Here is a 19,648-nt window from a genome sequence, read left to right as displayed (position 1 = left end):
GTAAGCATGTTTGTATCTATCTTCCATAATGTCTTCTAGATATGTAAACACATCTGTGTATAAACACACAATAGAATCTGCCGGGATGTTAGGCTACATGTCTGCTTCCGTGACCTACTTGGATCGACATATAACACATGCCTTCCCATGTGAATAAATCTTTACTTAATTTTGAAAATCCCCTTGTAGTGGACACAGTCAGGCTTCTTACAGATATTTTCAAACTGCCCTTTGGATATGTTTGTACCAAATTTGCTTCTCATCAGCATGAATAATTAATTCTGTTTTTCATCTTCACCGGTTTGATAAAAGGGGAGGAATAACACGCATCCTGTTTTCATTCGGGCTAGTTTCATTCCTAGGCAAGCTGCGCGTTTCCAGGTTTTCTTAGCATTTCTTCATCAGGATTTAATAGAGGGTGAAGGTGATTTTTTGGAACCCATTGGGAAGGGAAGCAGTGTTCAGCAAATGATGTGGGAACCACTGATTTACCATGAGGACAAAAGCTAAAGGTCCTTGATAAAATGCTCACCAGATATATTTATGATGTCTTCAAAAGAGCCACAGATCTCCTAGAAGAGACATGGGTGTGCTTCTAGCAGTTTACCCCTGCTCGCTGTCCCTGGCCTAAAAAGCCCGCTGCTGCACCCCTCCTCACCACCCCACCCCACCCCTCCATCATCCTTCTGGGCTGGGCTACAGCGACCCTTCCTCCGGCAGGGGCTCATCCTCCACCCAGCAGGCAAACATCATCTGGTGCATCTCCTGCCTACTTGAGTTTTGCCACATGTTGTACGTTTCTAAGGGACCCAAGTCTCTGGAGCTTTCTCATGCTCTCTTCCCACATAGGCGGGAAGGTGCCTCAGGTCAGGGATCTCGCCTCTTACCTTCACTCTTGCACACCCAGAAGCCTGCTTGTCGTTTACCCCCTTTCTGGGGGTGCTTCCTCCCACCTCCACTTTTTAAAAGACTCATTAGAATTTACCAGAAATTGCCAGGGCTCTTCCTGTTTTGGCTTCCACCTGCAGTGCTCGGCCTATGGGGTCTTCCGCCCCCCCCCCAAAGAGTGCCGCTCCCCTCCGCCTCCTTCCTGAACACAGTGCACTGGCTGTTTGGGAATGGATGTAAGTGAAGGGAAAAGCAAGGGTAGAGCGTGATAGAGCTCAAAGGCCCATGCTCGGTGAGATCTGCAGCTGCCCTGGGTTGTAATGCGCGCCCAGAAGCCAGACATGCGCACGTGTCTGGGCCGGGGGATGAAGGATGTGTGGAAATGGAAGTCACAGGAATTTTCTTACGGAGTGAGAAGGAATACTTAGAGTGAGTAGGAATACTTCCCAAACCCCAGCAGGTGCAAGCCTACCCATCTTTGTTTTCAGGGCCAGTGTGCGTTTTCCTCATTTTCATTTCCTTACAGATATTTAGTAGGAAGGCAAGCACGAGGGACTCAGGGCCGCTAGAGAAATGCTGTGTTAAATTAGATAACTGCTTGGGAATTTCAGTGTTTCACTCTCTTCGGAGACACTGTTCTCCAGTAACTCACTCTTTCTCCCTGGGCTTCCAGTGCTTGGCACTAGGTATGTAAAACCAACTGGAAAATGAAATAAAGGCCAAATGGCAGTTTACAGTACTAACTACCTGGGGAAAAGGCTCGGGGTGAATTTGGTGCCAAGAAAACTCAAGCCAAACTTGATTCCCCAGGGGGAGGAGTCAGTCCACAAACAGCAGGGCCGTACTTTGGTCAGGGGCCCTTCAGGACAGACACTGCTGGCGCGCAAAACAAGTGAGTGAGGCTCACTGTCCTTACGCAGAGCTCCTTCCGGTGGGGAAGACAGCCAGGGTACAAATAAACAAGATGTCAGCAAGGGCCTTAGCTACATTCCACCCTATTTTTGAGCTGCGGTATTGAGTCCCCCAGACCCAGGACACTGCGCACATTGACTTCTTAGGGACACTCTCTGCAGGAGGCACGGGATGGCCTGGCCCCACCCCACAGGCCTTCTTGCTCCAGAAGCTGGTCTGAAGACGCAGACCCTGGATGGCACACGCTGGGCTTGCAGCAGAGGGGAATGAGAGAGACAGATGACCAAGAAGCCACCGGAGAGCTTCTGCTGGGGCTTGATGTGCCTTTGGGCCACTTACGTTTCAGCCAGAGCAAGGTTCAGGGCCAACAGGGGCACAGACAGTAGGTTTTGCCTGTAAGAAGGAACCGTAAGCCCATGCCAATGGAGGCAACGCAAGATCCTCTTACAGGGAAAGGTGGAGGCAAGGACTAGGAACGATAATATAACCAACCCCACGTGTAAGGGCTACGGAGAAGTCAGAGGAGCCAGGTGTGTGAGTGGAATGCGGGGAGGGGAGGATCCAGGAAGACCAAGACCAAGGAGGTCTTGAGTGTCTTAGGTTTTGCCATTAGGATCACGATATATGGTTGAGACTGCTGGCTATTTATCAAAGATCCAATTTTGGGTCTTCTTGGGCACAGACATTTCTGGTCACCATCAGTCTGCTGTGACCACATTGTCCTAAAGGAATAACTCTTTACACTCATCTAATATCCACTGGGCACCTGCCTTTCCCGGACTGACTCATACACGCCTTTTTACTGTTGGCTTCTCTTAGGCCGGATCTAAACAGGATCCATGCATGTGTCTAAGACTGTGTTAATCTACGATCGTGGCAACTTCCTCTTTCTTTTCTTTGGTGGGTGCAAGGAAATTGTTAAATGACCTGCTAAATGTGACGGCTTCTGTCTGGCATCAGCTGATGCCTAAAGACAAAATAGACGCTCGTGGCAAGAGCTTCTGCTTATGCTGTTGGCTACACTTTCACATTTCAGAGTCTCGAAAATTGCGAATTTCCGGCAGATCTGATTAGGTTGCTCCGTTTTCATCTGTGCTGTGGTTGTTACTGAGCTCAGACCAGGGCTGCCCTTTCATGCTGGGCACTGGGCTCACGTGATCAGTCTTGAGTTCTCTGCTTCTTTGCTTTATCCTTTTCAAATAATCTGTTCAGCTTTTGAGAGCTAAAATTGTATGCCTTAACCCACTCACTTCTCCCCACCTCCTAACATCTATGGAATTAGTGACAGGGATGCCCATGGCATCTGATTGAATAGGCCACCTTCTTCTCACCCATTTGGTCCATTAAATGACAGCGGGTCTTATAGCCAAAGGAGGCTCAGATCTGATTACATAAGGCCCTTCACTGTGGAACTTCTACTCCTCCCTCCCAACAGTGGGCAGCTTCTCTGGGGCAACCCGCTGAAGGAGGTAGACAAGTCCGGGTTTGAGAGGGCATATGCAACGTCCTACGTCTTCAGAACGGAAGTGGTGGGGTACAGAACCAGAAGCTTCTGCAGTCACTGGAGGGCAGGGGGCCAGGACAATGGATGTGGCTCCCAGAGATCCAGGCGTGCAAGGGTTGCCAGGAAGCACCCCCCGTGGTTTCAGCCACCTGTGTGCCTGACATGGAGAGGTCTCCAGATGACATCTGGTGGCCACTGGCCAAATGCACATCTGCCTTCTGCTGTGCCAAAGGCCTGTCCTGAGCAGCCACCAGAGGAAAACTGCTTCTGTTTACTGTCTGCCTTCTCCCTTGTGGGGGACTCTAACTCCCACTGCTGGCAAGGGGGCCTGGGAAATGCGGCCTCCAGGCCACAAAGGGGAGAACTCAGCAAGGCCGGGGGTGTGGGGCGTGTCAACACCAGCTAGCGCTCCAAAACACTGCATGTTGGTCAGTCCGTACGTTCAACGTGAAGGAGCTTCATTTCTCTCACCTTCTCTAAACATAAAAAAGGTGTAATATATTCCCTCTCTCACTGGACTGACTGCTGTGCCTTACGGAGTCTACAGACCCCAGCCCCTGACATCGGTGAACTTGAGCACCACAGGCCCACCAAAGGCAAGTGCAACAGTGAGGCCAAAGGTGGGGTGGGGCTCCCTAGGACCGTAGCCTGCCTTGCCTGCCCCTTGCCCCTGAGGGGTTAGTTCTGCGAACAAACAAGCTTAGGTATGTGCTTTGGTTCTTTAGCTGAAGAGCAGGACACAGTCACTGGAGTGTTAGGACACTGAGCCCTCACAGTCGCCAGGAACTGGCTCACGTGCGCTATCATGAGTTTCCTGAGGCTCCTTTCCACGAACGCTGGGTCACCAACGTGTGGTGGAAGCAGCTTGAGGCGAGGAGTAGGTCTCTTACTCCTTATGGCTCGCCCCCCGGGTTGCCAGCGCCCCTGGAGCCGAAGCAGGTGGTCCCGCATGTCCGAAGCTGCTTCTAGAAGAGTAAGGAGAGTGGGGACGCTCGGGCTGAGGACCCTCCGTGGAGAGCTGCTTTCGAGGTTCAGTTTCATCAACCTTCAGGACAAAACGGGAAACGTCGGGAGGTCGAGGACGGAACCCGTCTGCCACGCACTCTGAACGTAGGCCCCGGGCTGCACGTCCCCCGTGCCCGAGAGCCCTCCCTGGCTCCCTCCCTCGTTCCCCGGATCAGCCTCAGAGGACTGCGAAATACAAGCGAGTCCCAGCATCTCAGCGAAGCAGCAGCCCCGGAAGTTCACACGTACTTCACGCACTCAGCCGGCTGTGAACGCGATCCCTTCGTAGCTCGGAAAGCGGGGCTTTTCCTCCCAACTACATCGTTCCTCATCATGAGGTTCAGTTCTTTTCTAGTCGCATTACAGAAGGGCCTGGGTTTTTCATGCCTACAGTGGGGGCCTGGGTTTAAGTCTGGGAAGTCCCACCCTGGACACACACTCGGGAGCCGCCGCAACGATCAGAAATCACGCAAAGACGAAAGCAAACGCTCCATGCGCCCAGAGGGCTGCCGCGGTCAGCTTGCAGAATTCCGCCCGCTGGTGTGGGAAGGATGGCCTGAGAGGCAGAACCAGAGGAAAGATCATTTTAAAAGCCCGGAGAGTTCCCGAGAGCCTAACGCGTTAGACCGTCCCTGGGCTACAAGTTGACAAGCCGGATGGCCGAGAGCAAGCGGGTCTGAATCACCCAAGTCCCAGACAAGCACAGTGACACCCCGTTCCCGCCACTACAGCATCAGCCCTGGAGGCTCGGTGGGGACCGTGTCAACCGGCAGACGTGCTGCTGCAGCGGGAGGAGTTTGTGGGCTTGAAGGCGTGGAGCAGAAGCTCCTGGCATAGCCGAGAGGGGCAAGGAGTCAGGTGCCGAAGGCGACGCAGCCCCCGTCCTGAGCCTCTAAGGCTTTTGCACCCTGTCAGCTGGGAGAGCTGAAGGCGGAAAGGCAGTGTGGCTCCTGGCCCCCCGGTGACAGAAGAGCAGCCAGAACCGCAGGCAGACGCAGGAGCTCGGGGACGGGGACGAGATTTGTGGGGGCCCTGGCCTCTTCTAGTGCACTCGCATCCTCAGTACCACGGCGAGCGGCAAGTGCTGAGCACAGACACAGCTCATGGATGGAACTTCGTGCTGCTCCCCTGGGGGCTCATTTAAGGTCCTGCAGGACATCAGCCCTTCGCTGCTAGTGATCTGCTTATCTGTAGAATGAGGGCAAGTGTTAACACTCAACGCAGACAACCACAAGCTTGGTATAGCATTTCTTTATCAACTCTAATAAATTCGTACATTAATGTCATGTAGTGAAAGCAAACAAAATCAAATCTGAGGCCTTGACATTATTGTGGTTTTAAAACTTTATTATATTTTAAAATCTGAAACTGTAAAACATAGTATTCATACAAACACCTGAGGACTGTTCAGCTGGGCACAGCATCTTCACACAATTTGAGAGAAGATCAAGTTTAAAATAGAATCTTGTCTTACAAGAAACAACATAAATGAGTAACATAAATAAAAGCACCTTTTAAGTCACATATGCCCAGTAAAGAATTGCATTTGTTTATAAAGCACACTTGGTTTTTGAAAAGTAAGATGTGTATTTTTGCCCCTGGTGAACATTTTATTGGCATTTGTAACAAATGGCTAATACACTTAGCACCAATTCTCACAGCTTATAAATATTATATCAAATGTTATATAATATAACAAGGTAATAAATAAAACAATGAACAGGTTTCACTTGAATGTTCTAATTTTCTAATTCTTAAAATAAAGTCCAAAATGACAAATTAGAGCTAATGTATTTTTCAAAGTTTAGTAGGATAAATGGCTCAGAAAGCAAATGAACTAGAAACATTGCACAGGACAGAGAGCTTCCCTGTATGGAAACCCTGAAGAGTCAGCTGAGAGGTACTAGTGATGGCAGATGATGTGAATATTTTTAACAGAATAAAAACATCTCACTGGATATAGTTCATCTTTACCTCTGTGAAGTGCAAAGTGCTATCCTTAAATTCAAAAAGAAGACTTACTTGTGTGTATACTTCAGATATAGAATAAAATATAAATATGAAACAGTATCATTATGAACACAGACAATAAAAACGTATCTTTCAAAAATTTGGACATAGGCATCTTTATAGAGAGATGGGAGCAATGAGTGCCTAGTGAAATGTCCAAGCTTAGGTAAAATATGTTAAGTTGTAAACTAAGTATCTCTTGCATAAAATGACCGTTCTAACAATTTATCTAAAAATTGGTAAAAATACTTTAAGAAAGCTTATAAGGTTGCCTTTTTTTCTTTAAATAGAAACAAATACAACATATATAGAAATAATAATAGAAAGGAAAATACTTTATATGGCTTTCCCTTTTGGGAAGCTGGTAGAACATGAACAGAAGCTTGCAGTAACAAACATAAAAGATTTTAGAAAGATGCTATCTATAGTTGCATCTTTTAAGTTTTCTTCTAAGGAAAATCCATGGATTTACTAGAGAACTTTTCAGGCCCTGATATTTTCTCTTTGGGATTCAGCTGTTTTGGTTCCTTAGATAAAGATGAACAGAAATTAGAGGTGTTTCTGTTTCCTGTGTGAAGTACAATTGTAAACTATGCAATAAAAATAATAAAAAGATATAACGAAAAAACTCCCAATCTAACAAACCGCCAATGCTCACATGTTAGATGGCTTCTGAAAGAGTAGACCAGACTATAATGGAGTTCTGCAATTCTGGACAGAACATAGTTTTTAGAAGAACCTTCTACACAACAAAAACTTCTAAGGGCAGAAAAATGATTTTACACCAAGATGGCACTGGTCTCCCCTGAATGAAGATCGAGCTAAATTGACACAAACATGTTTTCAGTTGACAAAGAATTTTTCTTCTTTAAGCCTATCGATGTAGTGGCACAACTTCAGGGCTGTCCCCAGCTTCAGCCCCATGTACTTAATCATCATGTCACTCTTTAGTAGTAGCAGAGCCTTTCCGTCAATGTCCTACAGACAGAAGGAAAGGACAGTGATTAGTTGATAGGTTCATATTTTATCAGAATGGTCCTTTCTTCATATTATATGAACATGTGATACCAATAATAGAGCAGCTCCTTCCAGATGTATATTCTCTGAGTATACACCTGCTTGATGGAAACTATTAAAAATATAATTTGTACAATGAAGCATGGTTTGATCATTTATAAATTTACCTTGAATTTTAGGAAGAAAATTTAACCTATTATCTTTTTAAAAATGTATATTATTTATTTGAGAGAGAGAGGGTAAGCACAAAGTAAGGGGGGGGCAGAGGGAGAGCAAGAAGGGGAGCCAGACACAAGGCTTGATCCCAGGACCCTAGGATCATGACTTGAGCCGAAGGAAGACACTTAACCAACTGAGCCACCCAGGCGCCCCTAACCTAAAATCTTAAAAATGTCCTAAGCATCAAACTACCTACCTTTAAATATTGTGCTGAATAAAATACTGCATATCTATGACAGAGTAAAAACTGTGAATGGTAGAAATGGATTTCAGATGGCCATTAGTTATCTTAGAACAGCTTGGAATACGAGGGTGTTAGCATCCATACGAACTATACACATGCTATAGAGTGCTGTCTTGATGTTGAAAGCTAATCAGTTAGCTGTCTGAAGTTGATTAGATGCTTAAAAACTATTTTCTTGCCATATCAAAGAGGGTATGGCTACTAATTTTATTCATCAGGAAACACTACAAAAACATGACTTCATAGTCACAAGGCATCCTCCTCAAGTTCTTCACTAATAGACTGACTGATGTTGCTGAAACATATTACTTGGTTTTTACAAGTTCTGGTCTAAAAATAAAACTGTACTGTCTGAAAAGACCTGAAACCCCTTACAGTGCTGCCTTTCTCAGGCACTTTCTGTACTTTTCCTACTAAGTACAATAAAAATTAGAACTTATAAAAAATGTAACCCATGATGTTACTTTGTAAATGGCATGAGGCTATCAGCATCCCAAACCATCAACAACCATATAAGGTTAATAGAACTGAGCCAAACGGGATCAGTTGCTGGCTTCATTGGGAATCATAACAAAGAGGACACCCTGTCACACTGTTCCTATTTAAATCCAGCCTCTACCATTTAAGGAGCTAACTTTGGACCAAGTAACCTTTCTCACATATGGAAAATCAGTTGCTAGGGTTCCCCCACCATCCACACTAATCAGTACCCAACTGAAGGGCCTAGACAGAGGTCATTCAAAAGCATTATGGCACGGGTGCCTGGCTGGCTCAGTCCTATAGCATGCGACTCTTGACCTTGGGGTTGTGAGTTCAAGCCTCCCACTGGGTGTAGAGCTTACTGAAAGAAAGAAAGAAAGAAAGAAAGAAAGAAAGAAAGAAAGAAAGAAAGAAAGAAAGAAGCATTATGGCAGGAAAACCAAATCAAAATATACGTTACATGTTGCCTGAAAAGGTCAGCGATGGCGAATGTGAATGTCTGAGGATCTGTTTGTTTCAGAAACTGGATCACTTCCTCCACAGACCAGGTTGAAGGGTCATCCGAGAAGCTTTGTTTTAGGATACCTGGGTCAGTTCCAATTGGTGAACTTGTAGCTTCAATGGGGGAAAAAGACAAATCAAACTTGACCTGATCATTATCCCAAAAGAAGAGATGTTAGGTAGGGAGAAATGCCCTTGCATCAAGGACGTTGAGGATTATAGATCAAATAGTGCTACTTGTCATGTGTCATTTCACACTCACCAAAGTTGGGCGGGATACAAAGAGATGAGGCAGTATGGCCGAGGCACTTATTTTCCATTAGAGCTGGATAAGTCATCATCTCAGGGTTATGCGTCGGACTGGGCTCACCTTGACCCAGAATGGATCCGGGTGCTACTGTACAAGCTCGAGTAGGTGAGAACATGTGGCTGGTATTGGGCCCTGGGCTGGGACAGTAGGGCACGATGGTAGAGGAGCCCTGAATCGGATCATCAGGTGTGAAATATGGCTGGTATGAATGTGAAGAATACATGGAGGGAAGTGTTGGACTCTGGCTCAGATTCGGCTCCTGCTCAGGGAGGAATGACTCTGGATCCCGTTCTGGGGACCCCTCCTCTGAACGGTAGGGTGATCCTATAGGATTGCTCTGGGAATCATCTGGGGGCCTTTCCACCGGCATAGTTGGGCTATAACTTTCAGGGTAAGAGAATGAAGAAGGAGGTTCCTTCTTCCTCAATTTCTGCAATCTGATCTTTCTGGAAAGCAGGTAATTATAATTTTTATAAGCATATCCAAGTGGCTTCTGAAATGACACAAACCCAGCATAAACTAACTGTCAGTGAGTAAAAAAGGAAATAAAATAAGTAGTAAATATAAATTTTTTTTTCAGGAAACACTGCTTTATATTACTAAATATATATGCTCTATTTCGATTATATGATTTTTGTTCCTCTTCAACCCTACATTTTAACTGAATTTTATACGTTGTGTTTATAAACGTAAAACTATTCATTGTCATACACTTCTCAAACCTAAACTTAAGCATTTTCCCAACAAGTTTCAGTCTCCCATCTGCTGCTACAGCAAGAATCAATTTGGCCTTGCTCATCTCATAGTTAATAGTTCTCTCTCATTTCTAACTCAATGGCATCTTTAGAAGCAAGAGGTGTATTGCAGTTGTGAAAATATTTTTGTTAACACTCACGCGATTCTGCCACAGTGATTTCACACGAAAACGGTGGATTTTTGAAACTTTTCCATGAATGACATCAAATTTCTTATCCAGGTTTTGAATAGCATCATAGATGACCTATTATAATATAAGCTATTAATAGTTTCTATTCTAAAATAACATAAGAATACCAATAAGCCAAATTTTGACTGCTAGAAACAAAGAAAAGTTCTCAAGCTGTCAGAACCAGATGCCTGGTTTTGGTGACACAGAGCGGAGCTGATGGAGATAAGGAGCCCAACCTCCTACTCAACAACTCCAGGCCATGCGGGCATTTTAAAAAGCTTTAATACTGGAAAGTAAATGTACCACCATTCTTATAAGCCACCATACTTATGATGGAGTCGTTTTATATCAAGGAAGGGGCTATTTTAGGAAAGAAAGCTTCAAATCTGCTAAAAAGGCCAAAGAGCCTCTTTCCATATAACCATGGTGAGAATTCAGAGGCAGTGAGCATTCTGTGCTGGAAAGAACAGTGAGCCAAATATAACAGACGTGACTTTTGGCTTCAAAGTATTTCAAAGATAAGGTAATTAACAATTAACCTTATAAAACCTTCCAGTATATGTTCCCTATTGGCCAACCAGGTATGTGACTAAAAAAACCTGAGAATTTTTCAAATACACAGAAATTTTATTCAGGCCAAATATACACTTAAACAGGAGGCCAGGACCATTTCCTTATTCATTCACTCAAACACTTACTGAGGGCCTACTTACTACCTCTTGGAACTGCTTTGCTAGGCGCTGGGACTGTGGACAGAAAGGAAAACAGGAACACGAGAGCCTGCCCTAAGGAACGGCCAGGTGAGTTGGGGAGAGAGGATTTCAATAAAGTGATGGGCAGCCTAAAGCAGTGGTTTTCAAAGTGTGGTCCTGGACCAGTAGCATCAATGTCTCCTACTGGCTTGTCGGAAATGCCCCATCACCCACACCACGCTTGCTAAATCGGGAACTCTGAGAGCAGGGCTAGCGATCTGCTTTCACGAGCCCTCCAGGTGGTTCTGGTGCATGATCAAGTGACCCACTGACCAACAGCACTGAGGTGAACCGTGCAGGCTTTAGGGGAACACACCTGGGTGCAAAGACTAGCGTTCTGCCGCTTATCAGCTGTGTGACCTTGGGCGAGTCACTTAACTTCTCTGTGCCTTAATTTCCTCATGTATAGAATCCAGATGAGAATCTCAGAGTTCTCTCAAGGACAAAGTGAGGCGCTGTGGTGTGATGTTAGTACTCCCATCCTAACAATACTACATGACAACCCGCCCAGTAGTGCTCAACCACCCATCAATAGTCATTATTGTTGTGACTCTGATGGCTACGACACAGGTAAGAATGGGAGGCCACGTGTGCACAGAACAGGAAGACCTGACCCAGGCTGGCAGTCGTGGCAGTGTTGTCAGAGGAGATGTCCCCGTTGAGGACTAAAAGACAAGACGGTGTTCACCAGGTAAAGATGCATGGAAGGGCAGAGAGGGCAGAAGGAACAGTAGATTCAAAATACCCAGAGAGAACACAGAAGTCAGATGTGTAGACAGTGAAGATGAATGACGTTCAAAGAGCTGGGTGTTTTAAGGCAAGGAGAGAGAAGGCATGACAGAAAGAGGGATGGGAGGCCCCAAGTGGAGGTGAAGCTGTGGGAGGGGATGCGGAGAGTGACGGAGACGGAAGCCGAAGGGCCAGGACGTGGCCACTGGCGAAGGGAAGCGTCCCGGCACAGGGAAAGAGGCTCAGAGGCAGAAAACAGCACCGCCTTAGCCTTATAGAGGGAGATGCCCGAAGGACAGATCCCAGCCTAGTGGCTGGCTGTGGGGAGAGGAATTGCGACTCAGAGGGATTTGGGCCTCACGCTCCAACCCACCTTGGCCTCCCTGAAATAAGAAGCGAGGGCCGGGCCCTCCGGAGCTTGTGGGGGACGGAGAGGGAGCTGACCAGAGTGTGGCGAAGGGCCGCGGGACAGTGGAGGGATCCCGGCAGGCGCCCCCTCTGCTTCCCAGCCTGCACAGGGCTGGAATCTTCCTAAAGAGGACACTGGGCAAGGACAGAAGAAGAAAAGGTGGAAGTGTGCAGCGACTGGTCTAGCCCGGTAAGGGAAGGGGTTGAAGAAAGGAGAGAGCTCGCACACTGGGAGAAACCGGGAGGATCCCCGATGGTCCATTTCGGGGCTGTGACGGGACACTGGGCACTTCTCCTCCTCCACGTTCTAGCTCACCACATCTTGCACCGTCGCTCAGAAAGAAGGCCCTGGCAGAGCAGTGGCAGCCCGGGGGGTCGTGGGTGCTTACATGAGGCAGGCCGGGAATGGCCCCGCTGGAAATCAGAACCCCCCCCTTTCACCGCCCACCCTCCGTACCTCCTTCCCCAAAGACCTGCTATGTTCCTTTGAAGCAGTCCACTTCTGTTCTCAGTAACAGTGATAAAGACTCACTAAACACGCTTTACTTAGGCAGGGTAGCTCATCTTAATCCAACAAACTTTGTATGTTAACAACTACTTTTTAAAAAATAAGCTTCCATTACCTCTAGAGGATGCAGCTCACAAAATCCTTGATAATTACCCCCATCAATCTCTACCAGCATGCTAACTTTTACAAAATCCCCTCAAAACTAAGTAAGATATACTCTTTAAAAAACAACAGTATGCTGCCATTTTTTCAATTGAGAAATCTCAACAATGTATTTAGACACATACTAATTTTTTTCTATATCAATTTCTTTCAAAGATTTTGTAGGGAAAATTAATCAATATCAAATAATATAACATACATTTCTTCAGTTAATGGCTTTTAAAACAAAGCTATAAAACGTACATATTGGTATTTCAAAATTTTCACCTGGAGGTGCTATTCTAACTAGAAATTATTAAAAATTATTACAATGAGGGGATAATCTTAGGTAATTTGATATAGCAAAATTTCAATTAATTGTACACTTTTACATGATAAAGGGAATTTTAACTTAGTATTTCAGTAAACTACATTTGAGAAACAGAATTTTGTACCTGACAATGATTGAGGACATCCACAACAGTTTTTTGTTGTTCTTCATTGTAGGATGTGTCAGACATCACAGTTTCCTGCTAATATTTTAAAAGTTAAGTAGTTAATGCTTTACTTTTATAAGAGCCAAATTCAACACCAGAAGGAAAAAGACACTTTACATTTATTTACTTAAATTGTTTTTGTCACCAACTTTTCAAAAGGATCCAGAAGTCTTAATCTCAAGCAGAAACAAAATAAAAGCTCACGTTAATACGAAAATGGAAATGACAACTGCTAATTGAGAGAGGAAATAAGAATTTATTATATCAGAAGGACCTAGGTTTAAAGTTTTGTACTGAAAATGAGTATAAACTGCTCTGAACTTCCTACTACCTAAGGAAAAGGGAAGTAAAATGGTTATATGGTTACTATCTAATGAAAGGAAGCAAACAAGTTCAGGAGAGACCAATATTCTTTGGGTTTGAGTTTAGAGGAACTCCACAGTATATGAAGAATTTAAACATTTTTCTTTAAAATGGTTAAGTGTTAATGTATCTGACAAGTGGCAATTAACATTACTTACATTATTGACATATGCAGTGTTTGGTTCATATGCATAAAGAACAGTGTTATCATCATCATAAGCAGGTATTCGTGTTCTTATCTAAGGAAGATGTATTAACAAATTAAAAGGAAAGATGAAAGATAGAACTGAAAGAAACACTGAGGACTTCAATTTCACTTTTAAGATGCTCCAAAAGCTATTGGTGAATATCAAAGGACCTTTGTCCACTGTAAATACTATGACTACATGAAAAGATGTACTTGCAAAACTGTTTTCTCATTATCTGAACTTAAGGTATCATTGAAGATACCATTTACATTTAAGATATCATTTTCTATTGGGCTTAACCTCTTGTGTAACTCAGGGTCGAAAGACTAGTCTAGGAACCTGGCACCAGAACTGCTGCAAACCTAAGTATTTTTAACCATGAACAAGGAAGCAGGTTACATGGCTTTTGATTTTTAGATAATCCAACAGTGCCACTCTGTGGGCAAAAGAAGAAACACTTAAGCACCTACTTTTCTTGATAAATTAATCACCTTAAAACTTTTTTTTTAATAGAACAGTTTATAAATAAATGAATATACAACAAATAAGCATTAGATTTCATTTAAATACAGTATTCTAAGAATGAATTATAAACTATAGGAATAATGTTAAAATAAAGACAGAAGCTATGTAGTCTTTGTTTCAAAAAGCATAACCAAAACAATATGGAAAGGGCTATAGATTAGTTCTTATAAAAATATACCATGTATATTGGTATATGCCAACACTATACATGTTGGTGAACACCAACATGTACAGTGCCTTATGCTTTTCAAACTTCTTTCACATACTTATGTCAGAAAGCAATTCTCAGTAGGCAGTTAACATTATGTCCAAAAATGAAAAGATACTGGGGCTGACAGAAGTTAAGAGAATTGCCCACAGCACTTAGGTGGCATTAATACCCACATCCTTATTTAAGTAAAGAAATGCTTTTTCTGTTAAGACAAATTATATATAATTTAATAATCTATATTTTTACTTACCTTCAGGAATCAAGAAACAGCAGAATGTGACAGAATTGTACAACAGCACAATCAAACACAATCAAACAAACAAACAGCACTGTTTGGCAAGATTTTCATCAAGTTACTTAAATTAACCCTATGAGCTAGCAGTGCAGCTCCTGAGTATTTACCCGATAGAAATGCTAGTTCACAAAAAATTTGTATGTGAATGTTTGTCACAGCTTTATAGATCACTATCAAAGCTCATGAAGTTGTTATTTCTGAATTCCACTCAATGAAATTAAATTCCATTTAGAAAAGAAATAGAGCACAGTGAAAAGAACAAAGACAGATTTATTTGAAATACAAACCACATCAGCTTCACTGGAGCCGCTAGACATCTTTTTTGAGCAACAGCAGCACTCCACCTCCTCCGAGTGGGCCCTACTTGTATTTAAACTTGCTGGTGGGTTTATTTGTGAAATTCCCTGGTCACCCAGGGCTGCTAAACCACCTACTCCTAAAAAGCAAGACATAAAAAAGTTACTTCACACATTACCATCATCAACTTAATAGGGATATGTTCTCCAAATGCCAACTCAAACTGAACCGGAGTCCTGGCTGAATTTTAGAGTAACTCTTCCAGTAGTGACTTAGAATAAACCTTTAAAAACTGAAGAGCTATGTTGTCACACCTAGATATAAGGATCAAGATCACGCACAAAATCTAAATTGTGAAGTAAATACTACTGAAAGGCTACAGAGTAAATGCTGGAAAAAATGAACAAGAGAGCACAATTCCTAACTGCTTTTCGCAAGGCGCTGAGAGGCACTTGGGTGGCTCACTCAATTGAGTGTTGGACCCTTGGTTTCAGTTCAGGTCATGATCTCAGCTTTGTGAGACTTGAGTCCTGTGTCTGCTTGGGCTTCTCGCCCATTGCCCCTCCCCCCGCTAGTGCTGTCTCTCTCCCTCACATAACTAAATCTTTAAAATTTAAAAAAAAATTCTCTTTCTTTCTCTCCCCACCCACTTATGCTCTCTCAAAAAAAAAAAAAAACCCCAAAACCTCCAATTTCAGGTATAACTTCAATTTTTGTCTTTTAAACCATTTGTTTTACTCTGATTATAAGACTAATAATAAATAATGAAACTGTTGTGTTTTCATACAAAGGAAGCCTACAGAGCAATGAGAACGAACCAACTCTTGCTACACATGAGGAGAATCTCACAACCATAAACGTGAGTAAAAGTCAGACACAAAAGAGAACATACTATATGATTCCATTGATCTAAAGCTCAAAAACAGGCAAAAATAATCAATGGTGGGATAAGTCTTCCCAAACCAATACCTTTAGATATACTGTAGTCACTCTAACAAGTTTCTCGTTTTCTATCTTGCAGATGGGCCATGATCTACGTAAGCAGCCCCCAGTTAACAGATATCTGACAAAGAACACTGTGGAGCAGTCTCGCACCTCTACTTGAACTCTCAAGGAGTAAGAATATTGAATTCAAATTTCCCAACTCGGATAGTATTTCCTATAATCTCATTGTATTTCTAACAATTTTGTTTGATATTTTATATGTGTAATTTTTCATTACATATGTTTTACTATAGAAAATTTAGAATATACCACAAGGTACAGATAGTAATACCAAACAGATTTTATAGCCGACCCTGTGCCAGGCAAGGTTCTAAGCAATTGTTAACTCATTAGTATTCCTGACAACCTTGTGGGGCAGGCTCTGTTATTTTATCCCCATTTTTCTTAAGAGAAAATTGAGGCTAAGCAAGTTTAAATAATTTATCCAGGTCTCATAGCTAGTAACTGGTGCAGTTTGGCTCCAGAATCAATGGGCTTTACTTACTCATTATTAAAACCACCTGGAATCCCTTCTCTAACATTATCAAAAATAAAACCCGAACTCCTACAATAGCCTACATGGTCCTTACACAGTCAGAAGTCTCCACACCCTCAAGTGAGATCACCTTTTACCACTTGTCCCCTTGTTCTTAGCCTAAAATATTTACTTTCTGGCCTTTTATAGACAAAGTTTGCCACCACCGTTATAGACTCTTAAAATCAGACAATTCTCTACTGGATAATTACACTGCAGCCCAAACTTGGCTGTAGTTAGACATAGATGCAGCAGTCACTGAATCCACGACTAGACTCCAGATATTTCTACCTCTGTGGCACATTTATAAATCACCAATGTTGCACTCTTTGAACCTCTCACTCCTGTCATGACCTCTACCCACAATACCCTGCTGGTTCTCCACCTAGGAGAACCTATTCAACGTCAAAGCTCAACTCAAGTTCCATCTCCACAAAGCAAAAGGTGCTAAGTCATCCCATCCGAAAGTGACACTGCTTTCCCCAAAGTACCAGAACACTCACACAGTAATGCTTTTGAGGTCATCGTTACAGAAAAGGAAACATCAAACAGCCTAAAGACCTTAGGCTTAGGGCCAGAATACCTCGGTTTTAGATCCCAGCTCCTCCACTTATCAGTTACGTGACTTCCCTGTGCTTTTTTTTTTCTTTTTTAAATCTGTAAAATGGCGATAATAGTACGGACCTCACATGGAGTTAAGAGGATTAAATGAATTAATACACGTCAAGTGCTCACCATCACGACCGGCATAGCAAAGGCACCCACTGTTCGCAACTGTTATTTCATTATTTGGGTATTCATAGCATCCTCCCAACAGAACTATTTGTCATGGAGCACACGGACAATAAATACTCAGGGTCAAAACATGTAATTTTCATTCACATTGCACCTGTATACTGCATATATAGCAACCATTTCTGGTAAACAAATTTTAAACACCAGGACATAATGCAAAGAACTGGACTTTAAAAATACTTTAATCCATATCCAAATTGCAAAATTTGCTGTTTTGCTTCAAGCAGGTATTTAACCTCTCTGTGCCTCAATTTCTAAACTCCTGAAGTTGGAATAATATCTACTTCACAGAGCTGTGTAAGACCAAATGATACAGTTAAGCACTGAGTATCATGTCTGGTTCACAGCAAGCATAGCATCAATTTTAGTTCCTTTCCCTTCTTTTCATAAAAGTTTCTGCAACAATTTCTTAGAGCCCAATCATGACTGGATTATGCAAAACTAATTAAAATAACTCATTAAGCTCAAATCCCGCAAAATGAGTTTACTTAAAATGAAGCTCATTTGTATTTTACCACAGAAAACCTAAACTCTTGATAACATAAGAACAAGAAGCCATCTGATTTTTTAAAAGGCTTTTTAAAAGGCATTTTTAAAGGCATTTCAAAGGCTTTTTAAAAAGGCATTTCAAAGGCATTTTTCAAAAAAGTCATTTGAAGATTCAGCTTCCAAGGTTCCAAAGCATTCACTTATCTCATCAACGGACCGAAAATGTTAAGGCTGAAACAGCGTTTCACCCGAAAACTACTCTACTGTCCGTATCGAACTTAAGCGACCACAAAGTTGCCCGATGGAAGATAATGCCGCCCAAACTGTATCCCAGCACCCAGCCCTGAATCGAGCCCATGCCCTGTTTTTATGGAACGCCATGAAGAAAAGCTGCTCGTAAAATCACTGTTTGTAAATATTAATATAGTTTAAAACTCATGAGCAGTCCTAATTTGGGGAGAGCGAGAGGAGGGAATGAAGCGATCACTAACGAAGTTATCAAACAATCATGCCTTTATTTTCTCTTGCCTCGGCGTTTATATACATATATTCTATATACAATAAACCAGGAAGACCACTGTCATTGATCAAACGAGGTTACCAACAAAGCCTCAAAATCAACGTTTCAATCTCAAAAAAATGTTCCAACGAATCAACTCACGAGTTCATCAGTTCTTTAAACTCAATATTCTATATAAAGTCTCAGAGTCTTGGTAGTTCCTCGCTCCGCGCTCCGTCCCCCCCCCCCCACCGGCCCAACACACCTTCGCTGAGGCAGCGAACGGACGGAAAACGAACTACTTCTCTCAGAAAGTCAGCACAAAGTACTCAAAAAGCGGCCAAATCTCGAAAGCACAGAGCCGCTGCTCTCCGGACAGGAGGTGGGAACCACCCTGAACCACCCCCTCTGCGCGATCCCGAAAATCAAGTTCTTTTCCTTCCCTCAAGGCAAATCCTGTCAGCACCCCCCCCCGCCGCGCTCCGCCCGGGAGCTTCCCAACCGTCAAACCAAACCGTACCTCAGCGGCTTTTCGCGCACAACCGAGGGGCAAGAAAGCTCAAGGGAGGAAAAAGTGCCACTGAACAGACCTGTTCTGTCATCAGAACCCGCCACACTGCCCGCCGAAGGGCCCAGGGCCCGAATAATGTCAGCCAGCTTTCCGGAGTATCAACGGCCTAAGACCGTTAACTTCGACAGCTTCACGAACCGTCCTCCCACCGGAAGTCGAGCCGGACCATATGAGGCGCTTGCCTCGAGGACCCCGGAAGCTCCGGAATACGCGCGCATCCGGGAGCACGCGGCACGCTTCAGGCTATTCACACGGCTCTTAACCAATCCGGCAAGCGCCTGCGCAATGGTTGGGCAGGGGGGGGGGAAGGAACGTTGCTAGGGAGACAGCCGAGGGGAGGGGCTTTGCTTCCCATTGCGCGGCCGGCAGTGCCCGCCCCCGAGCGTCTGTAGCTGGGCGTGCCAGTTCAGATTTCCGCTCGCAAAAGCTGGTGGGATTGGGACCTGGCATTAGACCAGAGGCGTGAGCCTCAGATGCTGAGAGGTGTTTCTGCGGCTGCGCAGGGGCGCTGGCGCGCACGCGCGGGCTTTCCTTCCAGCGCTGGAGACGCTTCGTAGAGAAGGTTCTGCAGGGTGAGGCTGTCGGTTGCCGGCCTGCCCACTGTCTTTGGTTGGTTTTCGAAAATTTTGGTTTTTTAAATCTAATTCTGTCTCTCGCCTTCCCATCACAGACGTCGACTTTGGCTCTGTCCTAGGTGTGCTTGTCTTTGCTGGAATTCGAAGGAGACGGGCCTTAGTTGTGGAGGCTTGGTACAAACGGGGGAAAGTTATTTTAAAAAAGTTGTTACCTCGTGGAGAGGTAACATAGACCCTGGAGCCAGATTTACAGGGGTTCACCCCAGCC

At 44.0% G+C, this 19,648-nt stretch overlaps 1 protein-coding gene across 4 annotated transcripts; it reads right to left on the bottom strand.

Moving 5' to 3' along the window:
- Positions 1–5,638: 5,638 nt before the first annotated feature.
- On the bottom strand, positions 5,639–18,858 carry SCML1 (Scm polycomb group protein like 1). Of its 4 annotated transcripts, none has more exons than XM_032840727.1 (8): positions 18,825–18,858; positions 14,923–15,071; positions 13,575–13,655; positions 13,012–13,089; positions 9,986–10,090; positions 9,043–9,583; positions 8,740–8,894; positions 5,639–7,297 (listed from the first exon to the last, which is right to left on the bottom strand). In XM_032840727.1, exons 2-8 carry the CDS (start codon positions 14,950–14,952, stop codon positions 7,163–7,165), a joined length of 1,125 nt encoding a protein of 374 aa, XP_032696618.1. In that variant the 5' UTR covers positions 14,953–15,071; positions 18,825–18,858; the 3' UTR covers positions 5,639–7,162. The 4 variants fall into 4 exon arrangements, with proteins under 4 accessions (XP_032696618.1, XP_032696619.1, XP_032696616.1 ...); XM_032840728.1 differs by lacking the exon at positions 18,825–18,858 and adding an exon at positions 18,500–18,704; XM_032840725.1 differs by lacking the exon at positions 18,825–18,858 and having other exon boundaries at positions 14,923–15,499.
- Positions 18,859–19,648: the final 790 nt, after the last annotated feature.

This window comes from Lontra canadensis, unplaced genomic scaffold (genome assembly GCF_010015895.1).
Source record: "Lontra canadensis isolate GAN:19392208 unplaced genomic scaffold, GSC_riverotter_1.0 scaffold116, whole genome shotgun sequence".
Taxonomy (NCBI): domain Eukaryota; kingdom Metazoa; phylum Chordata; class Mammalia; order Carnivora; family Mustelidae; genus Lontra; species Lontra canadensis.
Note: the sequence above shows the minus strand (reverse complement) of the source record. Positions and strands in the feature narration are given on the sequence as shown.

What these genes read in the sequence shown, in the direction of transcription:
- SCML1 (XM_032840725.1), bottom strand. Translation starts at nt 15,087, where the DNA reads ATGTCTTGCTTTTTAGGAGTAGGTGGTTTAGCAGCCCTGGGTGACCAG. An exon ending in ACACTGCATATGTCAATAAT is followed by an intron (nt 13,090 to 13,574) that starts GTAAGTAATGTT and finishes TTAAAATATTAG; the next exon opens with CAGGAAACTGTGATGTCTGA. An exon ending in AATCACTGTGGCAGAATCGC is followed by an intron (nt 9,584 to 9,985) that starts GTGAGTGTTAAC and finishes GTGTCATTTCAG; the next exon opens with AAGCCACTTGGATATGCTTA.